General features: G+C 31.9%; 2 protein-coding genes across 3 annotated transcripts in view; both read left to right on the top strand.

The window, feature by feature from the left end:
* The first annotated feature begins 213 nt into the window (after window positions 1-213).
* LOC112684696 (protein starmaker-like) lies at window positions 214-22,395 on the top strand. 2 transcript variants are annotated; one of them, XM_025556337.1, is made up of 3 exons: window positions 214-348; window positions 17,922-18,967; window positions 22,165-22,395. In XM_025556337.1, the coding sequence occupies exons 1-3, from the start codon at window positions 265-267 to the stop codon at window positions 22,301-22,303; spliced, it is 1,269 nt and encodes a 422-aa protein (XP_025412122.1). In that variant the 5' UTR covers window positions 214-264; the 3' UTR covers window positions 22,304-22,395. The 2 variants fall into 2 exon arrangements, with proteins under 2 accessions (XP_025412122.1, XP_025412123.1); XM_025556338.1 differs by lacking the exon at window positions 214-348 and adding an exon at window positions 9,598-10,253.
* LOC112684697 overlaps window positions 22,393-23,619 on the top strand; it is a 9,541-nt gene continuing 8,314 nt past the window's right edge. Inside the window, exon 1 of the mRNA XM_025556339.1 lies at window positions 22,393-22,563. Coding sequence (XP_025412124.1) covers window positions 22,468-22,563 — 96 coding nt within the window. The 5' untranslated portion in view covers window positions 22,393-22,467. The remainder of the gene's footprint in view (window positions 22,564-23,619) is intronic.

Here is a 23,619-nt window from a genome sequence, read left to right as displayed (position 1 = left end):
AAAAACGATAATCGTTCGGCATCTCGCGGGTAAAACGATAATAAAATATTGCCGCGCGCGTTTCCTCTGGCGTTTTCCAAATAACAATGGTCATCATATCGGCCGCCGGTGTGTCGTGCGACGGAAATAAAAACCTCTTAGCAGGTCAGCTCGCGCTATCTTGGCTTGGGTCCCGCTCTTTATCCGTGCGCGCGTCCCTCCCCCGAATCGCGTCTAAATAAGTTTTGTTCACCGTTTCCGCACAAATCCACGGCCGTCCCACGAATGCTCGGTCAGAACGCACTCGAATCGCACAAGTTCTTGTCGCGTGACCCGAACGCGCGCTCTTCGCACTCTACGCTTGCACCGGTAAGTATGTTTTGGTCGGTGTGTTTCGTGTGCGCGCGCAGCGGATAAAACGCGGCGATTGTACCGAACTCGCTCTTTTACTTTTATTTTTTGTGCTTAACCGTTGGTAATTTTGGAAATTTTGCGTCCACTCCACCGCCCGTTCGCGGCCGAATAAATTCTAAGATAAAAGTAATTAAAAAAAAAAAAAAAAAAATTAAAAACCGCTAAGTTCGTAACCACGTTTGAGCGAATTAATTGTTTAGTATAAATATATTAACGTTTTACTGTACACCTAATTGTATATATTATCATAAATATACTTGAATATATACTTCATGAACAGTATAATATATATATATATATATATATATATTTTTTTTTTTAACGAACATTTATTAATTTGATTAATATAAATATATATATATGTATTCTAATTGGACACTGTTGCAGAGCTATTTTAATAAATATGCAGCGTATTTTTGTGTAATGAAATAACCGCTAGTAATTAAATTCCAGAGTAAAAAATTTTATTTTTATTTTTTACGTTGATTTTTGGTTGAAAAAAGAATATCACTCATTTTATGTAAAATATTTAATAGTCAAGCTTTTTTTTTTTTTAATTATTCTACCTGTATTTTTTAAGTATTGGATAACTGAAGTTTTAAAAATAGTTTTGAAATTTTCAACTATTGTTTTTTATCAACTAATAGTTAGGTACATGTTGTATCATAACACTGATAATTTATTTCAATATAATAATATTATGTAGTTATTGTAGCAACTGGCTAAAGTAGATTAAATACTTTTTTTTAATTAATTTTCGACTTATTACTTATTTGTGTTGTTCATAGATAATGGAACCGCTCAATAGTCTTTTGCATGTTTTGTACGCAAGGTACAGGATACAATCTGAACATATGCTATTGTTTAAATTTTGTTTTTTTTCTTTTCGTTTTAAATATCATACGATGATTGAAATGCATAATTGTATTTATTAATAGTAGCCTAACCTAACCTAACCGCTGCGTGGATTTTAGACTTAAATTTAGTTATTGATCAAGTTAATTATTGTTATATAGAATAAAATAGAATTCTTATTTTATAGAAGACATTCAAATAAATCACATATTTATATATGGATTTATAGCCTTTAGCTGGTTAGTAAAATTCGAATTTTTGTAATCTACTTTTACGTCAAAACAACAATGTTTTTATTTGTTTACGGTTCCAGTAAGTTTAAATATTTCTCTCCTTTCGCTCGCATTATATAGTACAATTGTACAGTTGTAAAAAACGTCATGCATTTTTATGAACATACGCATACGATTATAGACAGATATGAAGAAATTATAACTAATATTTTTCCTATTAAAAATGTGTACGAATATGCTGCATATTTTTCACAATCCTCTTTGTGTTACTGAAATTCCTGGCATCATTTTTTTTCTTATTCTGAGCAAGTTGCCAATAATAATAATAATCATCGAAGGTCCTGGATCTGGCACTCGAAATAGAAAGCCGTCTTTCGAACTGCCTGAAATCTGTTTGACTTATTAGAATTACCGTTGAGTGATACGCGTGTAGAAAACAGCATATTTTTGAACAGACGAAATATTATTTCCCTTATGAAATTATGAGTACACGCAAGCGCCGATGAACAGTTGTAACTTCCACATGATTTCACGTTAATCCTGAGCTGTTACCCATTGGTGTCGGTTTTCATTTCGTAGTATTATTTCAATATATTTTCATAATTCATAAGTTACAACTACTAATGTTAGGTACGTGTCACCTAATACGGAAACGATCAATGTGCAGAATGAAACGGTCCAACTCCTAATACATTAACCATGTATTTAGTAATTGAATATTATATGTTTATACTTATATACGAGTATAAGTGGTGCATGTGTATGTATGGATATAAAAAATTATTTAATATCACGTTACCGATGAAGCAAAATTCCAACGTACAATTGCAATAATAAGTTAATAAATCGTTAACCACAGAATAAGTTAAAAAACATTAAATTATTTTGTAATTTAACCAAACAATTAAATCGATAATAAAACCGTTGGTGTATGTTCTATTAAAATGTACCTATACCCAACGTTTACTAATCTCGTCTTATCTCTTTTTATACGCATTTTTAGTGCTCGAATGTCCTGGTTATTTAAAAAATTAATTTAGTAAATATCCTTTTTATATTTTTATTTTTATAATGTAGGTAAATTTATGCAGTATTTTACATTTTTATACTTTCTTATTTAGATTATTTACAGAGTTTATTGTAAGTTATAACCAACAAGTTTTTTTACAAGTTTTTATTATCACTATTAATGTTTATGATCTTATGTATATATATATGAATATAACAATTTTTATTGGTAATAACTTTGCATTTATAAAATGATCCTATATTAAACCAAATTTTGGTAAAATATTAAATAAGTATAAAATCCAGAAAATATAAAGATATTAATTACACATTTACTAGTATAATGTATATAAATACAATCAAATGAGTTTTTTGTATTGTTAACATGTTTATTATGCCAATTTTTTTTAGTTGAGACCAAATGTATTTTATATTATAATTGAAATGATCGTACAATAGGTTATGCTTACATAAATAACAAAATATTTCTCCTAAAAACCTCTTTTAAAAAAAAAAACCAAAGTAAATAATTAAATTTGGAACAATGCCTATATAATAGACGCGTAAGAATTTTTTATGCATTGTGTACATAGTAATTATTAGCAATGGTTATTAATTTTAATGTGGTGTTTTAAATATTTGACACTTTATAATTTTTATATGACAACATATTAGAATTTTCACTCGAATGACCTCGCACGAATTTAACGAAAATAAAGTTAAATCCCGTTTTAATCGAATAGCTTGAAAGATATGCAATTATAAATTACGGCTAGTTTTTAAAAATGTTTAATTTTAGAAACCATAAAAAAATATCGTATGAATTAGTATTTGAAATTTTAATAAAATTTTCTTTTTACTATCAGTAAATTAAATTATATTTTATAAAATGAAATTTATTTCACTTGTATTAATTCACGTTCAAGATATTTGATGTCTTATACAACCCATATAGAATATAGAAATAGAAGATTAATAGTAAACACTAAGCATGATAAATAAAACAAATAAATAGAACTAATTTAATTTAAATTCAAATAAACTGCTAACACAATATTCTGAAATTTCAACAAGTTGCTTAGTAGCATGTTTGGATTTCAAATTTCTAATCAATTATTTTACGTAAATATTCATTGCCTACGCCAAAGTTTCTAAAACTGTGTTTTTAAATGTTATTTTATGAACTTCTTTCAGTATAAAAATTAACAATACGGGAAAGTCTTTAACCATATTAAACCTGTACAGAAACCGCTTGAAATTGTTAGTGTTTGTAAACTTAATTCGTTATTATCACTAATATAACAGCAGCATGACTAATAAAATATAAATCTTAATGCAAACTATAGAGAACGTAGAATACAGATTAGAAAAATAAACAATGCAGCGACAAAATATAAAAATGTTGGTTAATCTAATCTTGTAAATTATAATATATTGAAATGGAAAACATTTCTTATCAATTATGGTTCATATCAGACGGCACTACGGCAGTTTATCCTTTCATAATCTTTAGGCAAATTTCTATACTTATCGTAAACTCGAATTTTCGTTTATTTAACAGCGTGTGTCATATAAGAATTTGATACATAATACATAATACATGTAACAAGTATTATGTTACATAAAATATACATTTAATAGTATCGTTTGTTGGTTTTTTAATTTTAACGAATTTTTTCATTAAATATCATTTATTTTTATTGAGTATTTAGTGTTTATATGCACCTATGTCAAATACCTACATCAAATATCTCTGAATTCAGTAGGCATTCAGTTTATTTAATTTTTTATTAAAGAGTCGGGTACTATTTAAACACTGGAAATTCACGATAGCTTGAATTATACATCTTAGATACCTTTAAATGTTGTGTTTATTTATCAAGATAGCTCAGTTTCGAGAATTCTATTACAAACTCGTAATATCAAGATTCAACTGTAATTAATTATAAACGCAATTATTATAGATGGGTAATGTTTTCATCCATAAATTTATTACTATTTTGTTATTAGAAATGAGTTGATATATCATAAATCTATAGAAGATTTAAATGTACCAGAACTTCAGAACATTATTACTCAAGAAATGTATTTACTATTTTCTTTTGTGGTAAAACTACATTTGTTCTATATGAATAACTACTTTATTTTAAAGAAACTAATTTTAATAGGTTTCGAGAAATGTATGTTATATTATACCTAAATTATATTTTAATGTTACCATATACCAATAATTTATATTATATTATATATATATATATAAAAAAAAGAAAAAATTATCCAGAAAATCGTTCTCAAAGATTTTTTTTTACTCAAGAGCAATTACATACCATTGAATTTGAAAAAATATTAAATGTTAAAGCTCGGTTTACTGTGAGATATCTGCATATGGATCTCTGAAACATATTACTAAAACATATCCTGCGTTTGGTTTTCAATCCAAATCGTTAATAAAGTTATTTATCCACGAATTTGAAACATAAATAAATTTAACTAACATTACCATTTTTAATAATGTTCACTAAATATGTACAAATAATTATTTTAATCACAAGAGAATTAAGTTGGTTACATTTTTTCAATTCGATAACTTGAATTAATATTTATCTATTTACATTTGACAGAAATAAATATTTAATATTATATAATTGTAATTCGTTATTCATCGAATTATCGAGTATATTATGTAGATATTATTAGCTATTTGGAAATATTTATATGAATCCATAATATGTATCATGGACATAATTGGGTTTTTTTTTAAATTCAAATTACAGGTTTATGAAACTTATTATTTTTATGCAGAATGCAGTCTTTACGTGTATTCTCTACTTACTTCAAAATACTCGTATGATAAGCGCTATAGATAATATTTTAATTAATTACGAATTAGGCTGTTGAAACGAATTCAGGTACATATTTTTTCGTGAACTGTTTAAATGTAATCTTTATTAAAGTTATATATGCGTTTCTAAATCCGTCATCTTAATTATTTCAAATAATTTTTTACATCTATTTTTATTCTTTCGATGTTCATTAAAATAAAACACAACACAATTTATTCAAGTGATACAACTAACATAGGTTTATTTAAAATCCTTTAAATTACATTTTATAAGTAAGGTTTAATTAAATCATATTTGTTGTATATTCTATATTTTAGAGTTCAAGAGAATAATTATATTAGTTTTCCAATAATTTTACAACACTATTATTTATTTTTAGTTTTATATATTTTGAAACCATCCTTTTATGGAGATTTTAACAGAACTTTACAAAATTTGCACACACATTTTAGTTTTATATGTGTCTTAAATGTTTAAAATCGTTGTTCATGGGTTACCAATAAAATGTTATTTTTAACTACGATATCATAATTATAGTAATTAAATTATAACTATTATCATGAAAATTAATTGATAAATATTAAATATATTAAATAATAATTCTATAGAATTTTCCTTTAATTTGAAAAACAAATAAAAAAATTTAGCTCTAGAATTATAACTTACAATACAATAATCATTTAGTTAAAACTTAGTTTTTTGATTCCATTGACTTACACGTATTTGACATATTCTTATCTTTCTCACTTATCTTATATATCTATTGAATTCCAGTAATCTGTTGGACGAATCTATTTTTGCCTATGTTTACCTTCAGTTTTTATATTGCGATTCCATTAGAGATGTAATGTATATTCAAATATCAGTATTCGAAGCTACAATACCTATCATTATTAAACGTTTTGTGTTGCACGAAAACTTAAACGAATAATTTTCGTTACGTATTGTATTGTAGCATCGAATACTAATATTCGAACACTCGAATAATTTCCATCACTGGTTTATACTTTAATCAGAGTAGATATTTTTATCGGGTGCATAAAAAATTATGTATTTTTGTATTTTAGACCAGCGATTTTTAACGTGTTTTCCGCAGAAGCTAAAGGTTCCGAAGGGACAATCTTAATGGTTTCGCAAGATGTTCGTGAGTAATGAAAGTAGTAATTGTAATAAACAATAATCATGAACCATCGGTAAAACATTTATTGAAGTATTGGTTTTTCAATAAATAATTTTAAATCGGGGTTAGGTTGGAGTTGGAGACATTTGGATTTTCGAAACACTAACTATTTCCTAAGGGTTCCGTGGTCGTAAAAGTTTAGGAACCGCTGATTTAGATGATATTTTAATGACGCTGAAAGCAATCATTGTAAAAATTAGTTTATTAACAATAATCGTTAGCGGCGTGGTTATTCTTTTTTTTTATTTACAATCTATATTTACATGTTATATAATAAATTAATTTGATGATGAGTGACGAGAAAGGGAAGTCACTCAATAGGTGACACTCTGTACACTAGAAGTTCCCAACCTTTTTTGACTCACGACACCCTTTATTATTTTATAAAAATTTGGAGGCACCCTATAGCCTATGCCCTATATTCTATAGTTTATACTGAACACGCAATACTAATATATCGTATATTTAAATTTATATTTTGTAACTTCGGTTTTATTTAGCATTAATAAACAATAAAGATAAGATAAAGTCACAAGTATTTCACCGTAAATAACTTTAAAACAGTTCACATCAAATACTCGTAGATAGTAATCGAGCCAGTATGAAAATTAAAATAGATTGAACATCTCAGTATTACTATGTAAAAATTATATGTGTTTATAATTAATTCATTAAATTTTATCATATATACCTAATTAATTATACACAATAGGTTTTATACTATAGACATAGATTATAGTCTGTTTTATTACTCATGGTGCTATATTTTTCACGAAGGCATTTAAAAATAAATATATATTTCAAATATTTTTGCAGTACCCTAAATTTAATCTCGCTGTACCCTATGGTGCCACGGCACCCTGGTTGGGAACCTCTGCTGTATACTATGACGTGGTTACAAAAGAAAAATTACTAAGACCACGTGAGAACCTTTGGAAAATATCACAAACAACAACAACATTACAGTACATTTATAGTTTCAGTAAATATAAGTAGAAAACCTTTAAGATATGACATGGTAATCTTCTCTTTTATATAATATTTTATATTTCTATAACTTGAGCAGTTTTTTGCTTTCACCATTAAAAAACAAACCTATTTAAAACGAAGTTTTATCCAGTGGCATTCTCTTTAAAAAATATTTTCCTTGTATAATATAACGTGTGTGGTTACATAAAATAATATAAATTGTATACATACGTGAGATATATAAAATTGTTGAGATCACCAAATATGGTCCAGAGGATAAAAAAGTTCCGGCGGTGCGTGTGATTTTTACTATATTTAAATTTTTTTTTAGAAGTTTAAATGTTAAATAACGAGTAAATATACAAGCAAATTTTGTAAAAACCTTTGTTTGCGTTTTTTTCGTTATTTAACATGGGAGGGCGTCGGATCACGATGTACGTTAAGCTCTATCTATTCTTAATATTTGTCACCGAACCTCGTGTGCACGACGTTGTTATCATATTTGAAAGTGTTATGTGTGATGCATAGCTGGCGCCAGGAATTTCGTCAGGGGGGTGCATCAATACGTCGACTTCTTTTCGATGTTTAAATAAGTTTTACACTTACTATGATAATACAAAATTATTTTTGTTTTTTTTCCACGGTTACAATGTAATGCAGAAATTCTGTTAATGATAATAATCAGGGCTTCGGGACTTATAGCTCTTAAAATCATTAAAATAAGCGCTTATAAACATCATTATAAGCACTGAAATAAGCATTTAAAAAATTTAAAATTGAGCAAAAATATTTATATATAAAAAAAAAAAAACTATAAAATTCTAACTAAAAAATCAAACAAAATAAAAATAAATCTTCACTTTCAAAACTTTAAGGATTTTATGGTTTTTTTAAGAGTATTTACTGAAAAATAAAATGTAAACTGTTCTTTCTGTTTTTGATCATTTTGACATTTGACACTCAGTTCTATTTTCAACGTTGGCATATCTTTGTTAACCCTACAATCATGCCTCGGATGGCGACGAACTACGTGATAACGTAGATAAGATAAGAATTATTTTTATTTTTAATTCTATCAAAAACGATTTTGCAGGAGAAAAATAGAAAAACGTAAAAAAAACTGGTCAAGAAGCAAAAATAATCAGAAAAACTGGAAATAAGCACTTTTTGAAAAATTGCTGAAAAAAGCAAAAAAAGGCACTTTCAAATTTCATAATTGTACTTGTTATAACTTGACATACACTTCTAAAGCACTCTACTATATTTTAAGTCAATTCATAAAAATAAGCAAATGCTTTAACTGCCGAGCCCTGATAATAACAGTCTAAACCCACAGTTTTAAATTTTATTCTTTTTTTTTTAAATCCAGGGGGTGCGAGTGCACCCCCTTGCGCCTCTCTCATGGCACCCATGGTGTGATGTTACATCGCGAGAAACTGGATAGTAGAAAAAGTATTTTGGTTGCCGAACACCGACGCACCACTTCAAAGCACTCGGGGGATGGACTTGTAATGAAAAATCCGCGGCTGATACAGATAATAATAAGATACTGATTGACGGGTCGAGACAGTGAAGATAGAAAATCAATAAACAAATAATTTCGCATAGGTGTTATTCATTAGATAATATCTGGGACGGAACTAGGGGGTTGAAGACGGGGATTCATCCCCGGGCGTAATATTTTAGAGGGTGTCATTTTTGTAATTATTAACAACTGATTTGATGTATTTAACTTTTTTAAATACTGTTATTAGGTTAAAACTCAATTAGTATGATTGTGTATTAATTATTAGAAAAAAATTCTCGAGAAGAGTATTTGATTATTGGTCTATGATAGGGCGTGATTTCAACATTTTCTCTGGGCGTAAAAATTCCTAGTTCCACCTCTGGATAATATCGCGGGAAAAAGAAAACTTTTTGGTATCGTGCGATGCACCGGTGTTAACCACAGCGTGCGAGGCGTAATAATACACACACGCGCACATTAGCCGACCGTTCGCGTCATTTATTAATAGCAGCGGCCCGCCGAGATTTGACGTCATCGGAACGTTTTTTAGCTTCTTTCCCTTCCTTCCGTGCAGTCCCTCGGCCTAGACGAGTCCCCGCCACGCGCGACGACCATCGCGGGGCCGGTGCATTTTCGTCCGGTGCTGCTGTAGTTTCGAACACGTCGCCCGCGCCGTCGGTGTTTCCGTTTGTGTACGTTAATAAAAGAAGAGAGGAAAATATGATTTCTTACACGCACTGACTAGACCGAAAGGATAAAATAATCGTAACACAGCACAAACCGACATCCACATACGGCTCTATAAATAAACAAGCGGTCGCACCCAATAACCCCACCGCGTGCCGAACAACCGTCGAGTCGCGGTCCGCGTGTTGTGCTCGCGTTATCCGCAATCGTCGTTTAATCGTCTGATATTATTATTGTGGAGCGCGTTTTATCTATCGTCCGGTGCAGTGTCGCCGCCCGAGTACGTTTTTTTTTCCACACGTCCCGCGCGCCGTCTCTCGTAGACCGTGTGCGTTGCGACTGCGTTTGTCGTTATTACCATTTACCGTGCTCCGGCAGTTGTGTCGACCGCGTCCGTGCCGCAATACGTTACCGTGTCGCCCGTCACCGTCCAGACAACCGGAGAACATCGAAGATCGTCTTGTTCACGCACGGGGCTTCTTTGGGCGACCGGTTCACTCGCTCGCGAAACAATCATCATGTTCGTCGACGTGCTCAAGCGGTACCTGCTGATCGTGTGGAACTTCTTCTTCGGACAGGTAAGCCGACCCCGATTTATCGTACCGATATTATTACATAGTGGTTCGTTGTAATCGTCGTTATCAAATTGCTTTTTTTCGGCCTCCGTTGTGCCGTCGCATAACGAGTACGGGTGTCAGCGGCGGCTGAGCGCGGGCGACGTCTAAGGCCATATGTTACGCATTGGTTAACCGTTGCTATTATTGTTTATTCTGTCGTTATTACTACTTTTTTTTTTTTTTTTCACACATTTTCTACGTCTGCGACGCTAGTCGCGACGAGACCTTCGTGTTCTTACAGACGCGACAGCTGCACAATTGTTTCACCGTATGATATTGTACGCGAGGCCGTCACGGTGTGTGTCCGAGGTCAAGGTTTCGTCGTATGCGCGCGTGCATGTTACGTGCAGATCGATACGGCATACGATTGATACGATTGACAGTCGGCTCGAATAAATTGCTTTATTTTTTTACACTCGCATCGCAAACGGACGCTTCGTATATGTCCCCACACGTATAGACTTACAAAGCCGTCTTCTATCGAATCTATTTATAAACAGCGAAACGTCTCGCTCTAGCCGTCTCGCAGATCCCGGCCCGACCCCGTCTTCGTGTCCGCGAGATTCTATCTTTGGTATAAGGTGTAAAGGACTTTCTTAGTGTCAAATGTTTCGGTGCTAAGGATGTTATCATCCATCGATTCGAATTGAATTGTTGATCTGTTTAAATTTTAAATAAGATTTCGTAGTGTTCGGAGGACTCCTCAAAAGTAAGATCATAAAATTACGCGTTGTACGAGGTTACTGAAGACATTTTAGGAGACGTATTATCAACGGTGTGTACGGATCGAGTAAAAATAGCTTTTTTGTAATATTCTCGCTTTAAGGTTCACGGTTATTGTCGTACCGCTGTTATGCACTCATGTGATGGATGACGTGTACCTCTACATTGGCTACAAACACTGTTTTTCGAACCCCTCCAAATATTATTTGTCCCGCTCAGATAAACGGTTGGGCGGCGGTAAGAGCGTACGATTGTGCTGGCCGGTGAAAATAAAAATATTAAGTTTTTGCCGTTTTATCATCTCGTTTGGAAAATATTTCGAATCGTACGTTATAAATCGGCCACGGCGTTGAATAATCCGTTTTTTCCCCATACCGACTCGGTGTTTTCGCGCTTCGGTTCGTATGAAAACGCGCGCAACTGTTACTTTATGATTTACATTTACACGGGCATTTAACATGAAAAATTACGTTCCTCAGTTGTACGTAATAATATTGCTTGACAATCATCGTCGTCTTAACTCTGAAGCGTTACACAACCGGACGTAGACGTGATGAATAATACAAACGCGAAATGTACGAGTCATTAGGTATTCGTAAATTTAAGTATTCAAAAATCGATAAGATAAGCGTTCGGTTGTAGCGCACACAATATCGTCGTGATCATCAATATCACGATGGTCGTTTGAAATTTAAATTGCTATCAAACGCAGGACACGAACCGTTCTTATATTACGTAGTTTTACATGTTATGATCGGAATTGGATTATTTTCACCAGCGCGTACTGCGCACAGTCGCATCATGTAGGGGTCAGTGGCGCAAGAGTAATTTTGAAGTTTTAGGACTCGACAGTAATATGAAATTCGGACACACTAGTTACACTGATCGAAGTGTGCCTAATCCGGGGGCTTGGCACCCTTGCAGGTGTGGTGTACCTATTCTCGTCAGCGAATGTTTTCCTTATTGTTGGTCGAGCATACGAATAGTTGGTGGCGCGTCGTGTGTTTATGGTCACGTATTATTTTCGATTTCGTTCGGAACTCGCGTACCAATCCGGCACGTCTGACTCATCGCATCGCCGCGTACATTGGCCGCCGCGTGTGCATACATCGTCGTCCGTAGTAGCAATTATTGGTGTACAAAACTGTACATACTCGCGACGACGGTCGGTTGAAGAGAGAGAGAGAGAGAGAGAGAGAGAGGAAGAGAGAAAAATATATATACGTCTCGCGAGATTGTTCGCCGCGAATATAACGTCGAGGTCAACTTTGTCGGTTCGCGGTCGATTGACGGACGTGCGCGCACCCTTGCGTTTTTGTGACCAATATCATCTCATGTGAGCCCATTTGTGAGAGAGGGGTCGTAGTAAGACAGTATACTTGTCCTCCTCAGGAAAAATATTATGAACTTTGTCCTCCCTTCCCTTATAACTTAACCCATAGGCGTCCATCAATCTATGATGGATTAAGTATCGCTGTAATACAATTTCACGGTATAATAATAATTGCCCACTCCCCCACCCACTCCTGTCAATATTGGGTGTTTCACATTCCCAGCAACGATTCCTCATGACATTTTTTTGTGTGTAGCAAGTACGCGACAACGGTCATGTATATACGACCTCCCTGTGTTAGCCACCGCCATTTTAACGAACGTTTTGCGTATCGGAACACCGATTTTAATCATTACGTAACACGTATTATAATCATATCCGTCACAACTCGACGGAAACCATTCGTACAGGGTCCACATCGATGATTTACCTTAGTCATATCATTTATTCCTTAATTATATTGTGCTGTGTGTAATTGTTGTAATATTTATAAAACGTAGTGATTATAATATGATTTAACGACGTCGACCCCGCGCCGGACTAATAACGATCACATTCTTATTTATTACATATTACATTATATAATATTGGCCGATAAACTTTGTACTCGACACGCGTGAGAACTACGATAATCTACTATGAGTGATACGTAATTAGAGATATTTAGCTCTGGTGTAATCACTCGGAAGAAAAAATGACTCATTAAACGTATTAATTTTATATTATTTTAATTTAATTTGATTTTCTGTTTATCACATTAGAAAAATAATTTAACGCAGTTCGAGTTGTCTTGACAAATAATTATTATTAAAGATACACATTTAAAAGAATATAAAAAATGTTTTCTATGAATTCGTACTGTTCATCTGTAAATAAATCGCCAAGTATATATGTATTACCGTTTTTATACTTACCGTAACGAATTTAAATGTCAGCAGTTGACGAATTTTGAAAAATCTGAATAATTATATTTACATTATTTACATTTCTCTGTACGTGTATACACGCTTCGGATCGTTTTTCCTGGGTACCATAAAATCGCGCTCCTGTTAGTTTCAAATATTTCGTTGTTTGCTTTATCGCTGTAACCTAAAATAGTTAAAACAGTTCGACAGCAATAATTTTTAATAAATACAGTAGTCATTCCAAAACTATTATGCTTTTTTATATTATACGTTTTCTGCCAGATGCGTCCAACGAACGCGATAATCGCGTGATCATTTTTATATGTGATAAAATACGGTGTACAAGCTGTGTAGTTTAAAGTTTGCTGTAATATTGTTCGCTTTGACGCATTTCAAAAGAGTATAACGTGTGTAGAATTATATGTTTATGTGTGTGTGGGTTTTATATAAATAACTGTATAATATAAAATAGGTTTATCGGATTTTGCGGATTACTGTTTTTCTTAAATTCACAATGTTTATTATTGATCCTCGGTGATAGCTGGGTCCTTGTCTAATAATATCTTGTAATACGTGACGCCAGATCAAACTAAATATTAGTCTCATACCTATTTAATATTTTCTTAAGTCTTGAAAAAAATGTTTTATTGTAACATTTATCGAATAATAGCAGATTTTTTTAAAAATAAAAATGTGTTATGAAGCCTTATTACTCAAATAAATATATCGTTGGTCATATTCTGTAATATATTTTCCTATAGTAAGCAATAAAAATCTTAGTAAAATAAATAAAGCCTTCATACAAATATTCACTATAGTATCCATTATACTCTTGAATAAAAACAATTTTTTTTCCAATTTGACTATTTGAATAAAAGTATATTAAAAATGCAATAATAAAATCATAATATTTAGGATATTTATGTATAATTCTTATAAATCTACGAGAAACAGTAAAACATGGTGCATAAAATATTGCTTACATTTTTATTTTCCAGTTTTTAATATGTGGCTAAATTAATATATATTACTTCCTCTAAATATCGCTGTTGAAATATATTAAATATTATTATTACCACAATTTTATGAGCTACATTGACGTAATTAAATTTTTTTATAAAAGAGTAATTTTTACTCATTTATTTGCAGTTCAAATCTTTTACATTTCCAAAATTTAACCCCAAGACACGTGACGGTTTTGCTTATTTGGTGATCCAGCACGGGCTTCGCTTATGTTTCGTAATTACATACTGATTCGGCTGGAACATCTTGTCGTGATATAGTTTGCAATATGGTAGGTAGGTGTCGTATGTCGAAAATATGAAACAACACGTTAAAAAAATTATAAAAAATAAATGAATAACGCTTAGTTATATATTCATTTTAAGGAGACCGGACGTGAGAGGTACGCGTAATTACCGTGGCGGTATTTGAAAAATGATTCTTCTTGAAGAACGAAAGAGAGGGAAAATAAACGTGCGTGCCCGTCGCCTACGTTTTCTTATTTTCGTCGTACACATTCATAATGTATAGGTACGCGTGGTATGCGCCGAGTCGTCGTACAAGTCGGAAACGTTCCTCAAATAATCGTAAGCCCAAATATATTCCAAATGATAATCACGACGAATACATTTTCTTTCTCGAAAACTAAAGTCTCGTTTGAAAACGTATATGACATATGTTACATTCTATTTTTAATTTGACCACATGCACGACTCACAGGAACGTCTAGTAATGTCCGATTGCCACATCAGCTGCGACGTATAGCCGATGTACAATATTATTTCAGTACGGTTATCTAATTTTGCATAGCTTATCTTTGGTTATTTAATATAATAGTTTTTTTTAAATTTATATTTCGTTTGAAAATCAATCAATAACTCGCGTTCGATTGACAGATTTTGTTTCACACCGCTTGCTCCAATAATGATTGAAAATTTCTAAAAATTATTTTTTCAACGATTGTAAATTCGAACAGTATTGACGCGTTTCTATAAAACATAATGAATGAAATGTCTAAAAATAATTTAGTATACATAACAAATATCATTACAAAATTCCGTGGTTCTTGTGTTGATCTGAATCTTGAGATTTTAAGAGTGATTACAGTCGAAGACGTGGTTGTTATCAAAGCATTTTGCCTTCCCTTCTATTCGTCCGGCTATGACAATGCGTATAAATGGGTACAACATTTTGAGTACGGTAAAATTAAAAATATATTGTGAGGCGACGCAGCCTTGGCAGACACCTAGTCACACATGTGCACACACATGCACGTACTTAAACGCGAGTACATCGTATGGATGTATATAGATGCGTTCGTGGACGTTTTGTTTTACAGTGCCTCTGACTGTTCTCTTGTCTCTTACGCTAACACATGAAACGTTTCCGTATTTCATTTCCGGCCTACGTATATTCTAATATTATATATATTGTTATACTACTATTATTACGAATTCGTTTACAATATAGCTGTATTGATCAGTGTATATATATGTATATTGTTGTGATTATATCGGATTTGTGTAGAAATAATATGTCCAACAATATCGCATATGATTGCGTTGGTCGTACAAAAATATTCGCGGGCGTATAGTTGAATGGTTGTAATATTTTTCCGTCATGTTCTGATCCCACGTTTTGTACATTATGTTTTTGAAGTCAACTCGTCTATGTACAGTATTTATAAATTATTCATTAATAATTGTATATTGTTTGATTCTTAGAGAGACGACAAAGATATAGGCTTACCATGGTGTCGTGTATATTTTTTATATTTGTTTACTTGATTTCTACCAGAAGGATTGTTCTGATTATCACTATTATGAGAGATTTCTTACAGAGAATTATGTTTTTTTTTTTTTTTTTTTGGAATGGGGGATAATTTTATGAAATTCCTAATAGCTTTTAATAATTGCAAAAAATTCATGAAAATTAAAAACAAAAAATACGGAAAAATGCGTGAAACTTTCGATTTTAATATTTGATAAATTTGAAAATTAGATACAAGATATATTATAAGATTTTCTTTATAGCCCAAACTAATTTTTTTTTACCGAAAAGTCACTAGAAAGCTTTGAAAGAGTTAGAAAATTCAATTTTGATGATATCAATGACACTATATTAGTTATTTATTAGTTATTTTATAAATATAAATTGTAGTGACTCGAAACATTTGTTGAGTACTAATATTAACATTTTATAAACATTTGATATTTTTAAAATATCTTAAAGAAATTTTTATAGGAAATTGTAATTTTCGATTAAAAGTTAAACCTACCTTATTAAGAAATTTAGTTATACTACTATATCAACCATTTAAAGAAATTAAACTGATTCATCCTCTTTCTCAGAATCGTTTTTTCGAGAGCTATGTCACTTTGGTTTCAAGTTTAGCTTATTTATACAACAATATCATTTATCCATCATTATGTCTCACTCGTTCTTTATAAGTAAATCGTTAAAAACTAGAGATGTAATGTATATTCGAAGAATCGAATTATTCGAATATTCGGATATTTGACATCGAATAGGTCCACCGTAAATAATTTGAATATACTAATATTTGTATATTTGAACATTCGAATATCAGTATTCGATGCTACAATACCAATTATTATTAAACGTTTTATGTTGCGTGAAAATTTAAACGAATAATTTTCGTTACGTATTGTATTGTAGCATCGAATACTGATATTCGAATGGTCGAATAATTCCCATCACTGTTAAAAACTATGTTGTTTTATTTCGTCGTTCAATTAAATTTACATTTTCATTTGATTTATTTACGTCCAATTTAATAAGTTTTATAAATTTGATTGCTATCGTGTTATTATATCGATTATTATTCAATAGTAAAATGTAACTATTAAAACCAACGATTTTATTTTTTATTTTTCGTGCGCAACATTTGTATCTCTTAATGATCAAAAACACAATCCAATGTTTTGAATATTTTAATGATCATGGATACGTGTAGTTATTAGTAGATTCAATTTTGTAATAACTATGATAGTTATTGGTTTATTTTTGTTTTGGTTTTCGAACAAAGTTTCATTGTAGTACACGTTATACATGTTACAGATGTATGAATTTAAAACACCTACTTATTATTTATACATTATTTTATAGTGGTAAATTAACTCTTTCCTTCAGGCTTTTTATTCAAGGAAAATATAACAATTAAATACCATATTTAAACTACTCTGACTATTTTATTTTGTGTATCTTAAACTTTAACATTGTTTATTTGAGTTGGTTTTAATATACATAGCATATATCTATGTATTCTAATTTGTACAAGTACTTTATACAAAAATGAAATTATGATTTTCACTACCATCATTATGTCTTGTTCCTAAAGGTATTTATAGTTTGATTACAAATATACTTATAAAAACGATTACCTTGTAAAACAAAATGTAAATTAAATTTGGGCATTGGTCCAATGAAGTTTTAAGTGAGTTTTCAAATTTATTGTCAAAGTTAAGAATAATGTTTATAATTTACTGTATTCAATAAAAGCTTATTTGAGATATTTGGCACATGTACTCTATTCGTCCAAGTAGTATAACATTGCCAATAAGTTAAAACTCGCTCATTAGAAAATAGTTGATTAAAATAATTAAATAAACAGAATATTGACTAAATTTTTGATTTGATTTTCAGGGTTCTACTGATTCAATACAAGACAGCACTAAGGACCAACCGGTAGAATCGGCAGATACAGTTCCGTATACGGAGGCAGATAATAATGTTTTAAACGAAAAAGATAACGATGATGATATTGAAGAAAGTTTTGACGACGAAGAGGACGAAGATGAAGAGGAAGGAGAAGACGAAGAAGATGTAGATGATGAAGATGTGAAAGAGGTAGTACCTAAAAAACCTGATGTAAAAATTATAACAAATGATGTGCCCTCCAAACCAAATGCTCCTAGTTTGAAAATACCCGAGCCGCTAAAGGTAGACGATATAAAAATTAAAGATAAGGAAAACCCGAAAGATGATGTCTACGAGACTAAAACAAAAGAAAGTAGCGACGTAGTGGTGAAAAAAGAGGAAATGCCCGTATCGAAGCCAGAATTTGAAATCGTAGAAAAAGAAGATCCGAAAGCTGCGTCAACGGCGAATGACGTGGCGAAATCAGCAAAACTTGAGTTCGAAATCATAGAACGAGAAACTCCTGTAAAAAAACCAGCTAAAGACGCGAACCAGGAGTTCGAAATCGTAGAAAAAGAAGCGCTGAAAGTAGTGCCGGGAAAGAAGGAGGACGTCGTAAAGACGACGGAAAAAGAAGCGGCACCTAAAACTGTGGTGTCAGGGAAAGACGACGTGGCTGCCACCGCCAACCATCCCAAGGACGACGTGAAGAAAACGGCGCATGTGAAATTCGAAGACGAGGTTAAAGGTGGCTCTGCCGAACAGCTGAAAGAGGTGGTGGCTGCGGCAGCGCATCCGAACAAAATTGACGACTTTAAACTTCCCGCGGTGATCAAAGATCAGCCGGCTGACAAGGTACAACACCAGGGACCCGCGACGGAGACGATCTCGAAGTTTGTAGGTTTGGAAAAAGGTGAAGGGAACGAAAACGATGGTGACCTTTCGAAAATCGCGGGGTGCGTAGATACTACGATTGATTCGTTCCTTCTGGGAGAGCAGAGACATAGTAACGGTACGCACCACCCGGAGACGTCTATTCAAGATCAACAACTGTAAGTCGTCGAGGCTTTGGCCGCGTTGCCTAACACCATCGCTGCATTTTAAATTGTAGTTGTTGACCTACGTATATATATAATAGCCGTAGTAGCGTATTACTGCTATTATTTTTAATTTAATTTTTTTTAACTGCTATACGCGTATTACAACTGTGGTATATTCACAATTAAAAAATTGTCAATTCTATAATAATATACTTTATCCTATTTATATAATTAAAATAATAATGCATTTGATATTAATACAATATATATTATTTTGTGTTGTTGAAAAATTTTATGAATTATTCGTGTAAAAAAAAAAGGAGAAACAATTGAGGAATTATTATAAAATTGCTATTAAATTGTTTTTGATTGATTTTTGAGTAATTGCATATCTATTTATCATTTCATTGTGTTCACGAGTTGTAATCGTATGTATAGTATGTGTAACAAATCACGAGTTCAGTCATGTTTGGAAATTTTAATAAATAGCCAGGGGTATTACATTGTTGTATTATAACGTATTTTTACAATGTGCCGTCGTCGTTATTACAATCGGTTGAAGGAATACGTCTTTACAGCTGGTCCGTTTTACGACCAATTTGATTTTTAATTCAGCGACCGGCTCGGATATGTTAGGGCAACGAACTGGCGGATATATACGGAGATGTATCATGTATTATTTTTTTAATCAAACGAATTACCAATTACGACGTATTATATTACCATACGACGCACTGCAGTATCCGACTTGCGATTCGGTCGGTCGTTCAATGTGTTATAATCACAGAAGAACGTGGCCAATTGTTACAAATTCCAACGTTAATAAATATTTGTTATATAGCTATCCGATTATCGAGGGAAAAGGACGAAAAACAATTAACTAATGCGCATATTATGTATATTGTATTATACTCCGGTACAAGCGGTACTACTTACACACGTGCTCGTTAATAATTATTGTACGTGATTTATTTGTGTGTGCATTTTGCTGTTTTCATGTGTGCGCGCTAATAAAACGAGGTCGGCAGTCGTTGTTTGAATTATTATTATTTGGCTAAAGTAACACATTTTAGCGTCAACGAACTGCAAAATTACCAAGAGCTTACTACTAAAAATATATGCGAATTACAATACAAACGGTGTACACATTCGTGCCGAGTGCATTACATGTGTATACGACATTAAATCGAAACGTATGTTATGGGTATTCTTAACTACACCGCTATTATGTATGATATTACTAGACTGCTGCTGCTGCTGCTGTTGTTGCTGCTGTTGTTGCTGCTGCTGCTATTACTGCGAACCCTGTCGTCGTCGATTGAACGTAACGCATTGTGCGCACATAACTCCTGCGGTAAAAAGCACACGTAGTACGGCTATTATTATTACCAAAATACGTAAAACGTTACGTAACTCGACTGGGATAACGGTTTTGACGTATTGCATTGTATCGTTTACATATTATTATATATACATACATATTATTGTTTTACGTAAAACAAAAAACGACTGGATATTATTTACCCTGCTGCGTGCGTGCGTTCTCGAAAATACCTATTCGTAACGCACGTCCCTGACGACTTACCGTTCGTCACGGGTACATTACATAACCGTGCTGTTTTGGGGTAGTTGCATAAAACGTATACCCATCCCCTTTCCGTCGTTCCCGTTGTCAACGTAATATGGATGGTGTCAGAGGTGGAACTAGGGATTTTTAAGCCTGGGGAAAATGTTAAAATTGTGCCTTATCGTATCAAATACTCTTCTCGAGAATTTTTTTCTAATAATCAATATACAATCATACTTATTGAGTTTTAACCTAATAACTGCATTTAACAAAGTTAAAAATATCAAATTAGTTATTAATAATGATAAAAATTACACTCTCTACAATTTTACGCCCGGGGATAAATCCCCGTCTTCCACACCTAGACAGTGTTCATGGGTTGTAAAAAACGGAATACGTTTTTTCCCGAACTCCTCCGCTAATGGTGTTATGACGGATCGTTTTCGTTTCCACATTTTCGACAAAATTCAGCCTTTCAGTACACTAACAATTTGTTCGATGCTTAGTAGCTTATCCTTTACAATATTGGCACTGGAGAATTAGCCTTTTTTTTATCCCTCTTTCCGTTTAATGTACTACTTCGTCACGATTACCATCGTCATAAAGTGAAACTGTAACGATTCACAGTGATAACTATGAACAAGGTGTCCCAGGATGATCCGACAAATGGAATAACTTTTTCCGTTAACTATTATTAGTTTTTTTTATTAAATAAATACTTAGGTCCTACGCTACAACAAAATTGTACTAAAAGATTTTTTTTTTTAAATTAAGAACTTAAATTTTAAAATTTTATTCTACTCCTTGAAAAAAAAATCCAAAACAGCCATTTTGTAAATCGAATTTTAAGAAAAAACATGGTTTTAAAATAACTTAATAGTTAATTTAAGTTTAACTATTGATTTATTGTAGTATAAATATACAAATACAGATTTATATTTCGCTATCGTTAAATATAATATTGTATCGGTTAAGAAGTATAAGAATTCAACCTCATCCTCCAATCCAAATCATTAATTATGGTGTTATTATATGATGATTTCCGATGCTTACTATTCAACTGCCAGCGTTTTCATATAATAGTCAACATTTAAAAATACATTTTCCTCTCTTCTACCAAATTTTCTCACATTAATTCTCTCCTTAAAAAACTCCACTTTAATTAAATGCATTATAAATTCCATTCTCAAATCTAGCTTCGAAATAAAAGGACTATAGGAGTTATAGTTCTAATGTAGAATAAATATATGAATTTTGTGCTGATTAAAAATATTAGTAAATATAAGAATAGTTGTTGAAATTTCAATAATACAAAAAATAAAAAATAAAAATATACGATATTTCGGTTACTTCATAAATATTAAAACCTAATATTACAAGTTTTGCCCTCAAAGTCGTCACTATTTTAAAATTTTTTATTCCATCGAAATAACAATATTTACAGCCGTGACGCGATAACTCGAATCTGAATGGAAAACTACTTCGAGTCATTGAATCGTACACAATTGTGTAAAATTGCGTAAAGGGCCTAAGATATTTGTATAATTGTGGTTCGTGAGTTATCATGCCTCGGTTATGCGCGTGTGAAACAAATGTTGCGTTATGTATATACTTATTTGTTTTTGGCGTTTGCTTTTTTAAGGGAATACAGTGATTCCGGAGAAGAGTTATCGGACGACGATATAGAAATCGATTACGAGGACGACGAGGACGACGAAGAAGTGGAAGAAGTAAAACCCTTGCCACCCGTCGCCCGTAGTGTCTATAAAAAAAACGACTGAATTACCACGGTGTTTATAGTCGTCGTGAGCCATTGTAAAAATAGTTAAAACCAATTTTTTTTTATTGTACATTATATATATATATATATATAAAAAAAAACAAAACTTTACAGAAAAAAAAATTAAAAAAAAATTATAATTATAATAATATATTAATCATTATAATGGAAGTTCAAACGGTTGAAAAGAAACCCAACACCGGGAAGCAAACAGTGACGGCGACTGAAGAGACTTCATCGGTGGCTGAACGTACTAAAGAGGTAATTATACGAATACAAAGAAATTTTATAAAAAACCATACGCGCAGGAATTCTATTGGTATTTTATAATACTGGAGTATCACCAAGATATCAGTTTGGTCATTTGTAAACTATTATTATGATCATGATCATAATTGTGCGCGAATGATGACCTAGAAATATTTTAACCTTTTTCAAACCTTTTTAATTTTCCGCCCTCTAGTGAATTTTCAAAAAGTTTACGTTCCATCCTCTTTAAATTAAAGTTTAGATTGAGATTTTAGAAGACTTTTTCTGTTTTGTTTTAGTAATTTGAAAAAACTGTAATATAGAGATAATGAAATAACGAGAATTTTGTAGTTAAAATAATTATGCCATTTTACAATCAGTAAAATTGAAAATGATAAATAAGTTTAAATAAAAAAACTTTAAGAGTGGAAATCAACAAAAAAAAAAATTCCATGGACGACCGAAAAAAATATGGTTTGACGTAGTGGAAGAAGGCCTTGACTGAATGTGTATTCAAGATTGGAGAGTATTATCCCGAGACCGAAATCAATGGGGAGATTTAGTGTTAGTAGTGAGAATTTTTAGAGAGCATTAAGAGTCAGATGAAGAATGAGAAAAATTTAAATAAAAAGAAACAAGTATAATATATAATGTATAATATAGTAAAATATAATAATACGAATAAATAAATGACTCTATATTAATGACATTAATTTTTTCAATTTTACTGATTGTAAAATTACATGATTATTTTAACAATATTATATTATTTCTTCATCACTATATACTCCTCAATGTATTATCTATATTCTTCCTAAAGAAGAATTCCCCTAAGTTGGGAATCATTGGAGCAGCGTGTATATTTATTGTATTCTGACCGCCGTCGTTTTTGCATTATTATTATATGAAATTATTTCATTTTTTTATCAGCATGAAAATCGAATTTACTCGTTTTTGTTTGATTCTCTAACTGCGACGATAAACTATACGCATAGTCGGGAAATTTTGATTGTTGTAACGTTGAAAAGTTTTCGGTCACCCAAGGGCGTTATTTGTGTTGAGGCCAGG

Source organism: Sipha flava, unplaced genomic scaffold, assembly GCF_003268045.1.
Source record: "Sipha flava isolate LNK unplaced genomic scaffold, YSA_version1 255_pilon_pilon, whole genome shotgun sequence".
Taxonomy (NCBI): Eukaryota; Metazoa; Arthropoda; class Insecta; order Hemiptera; family Aphididae; genus Sipha; species Sipha flava.
Note: the sequence above shows the minus strand (reverse complement) of the source record. Positions and strands in the feature narration are given on the sequence as shown.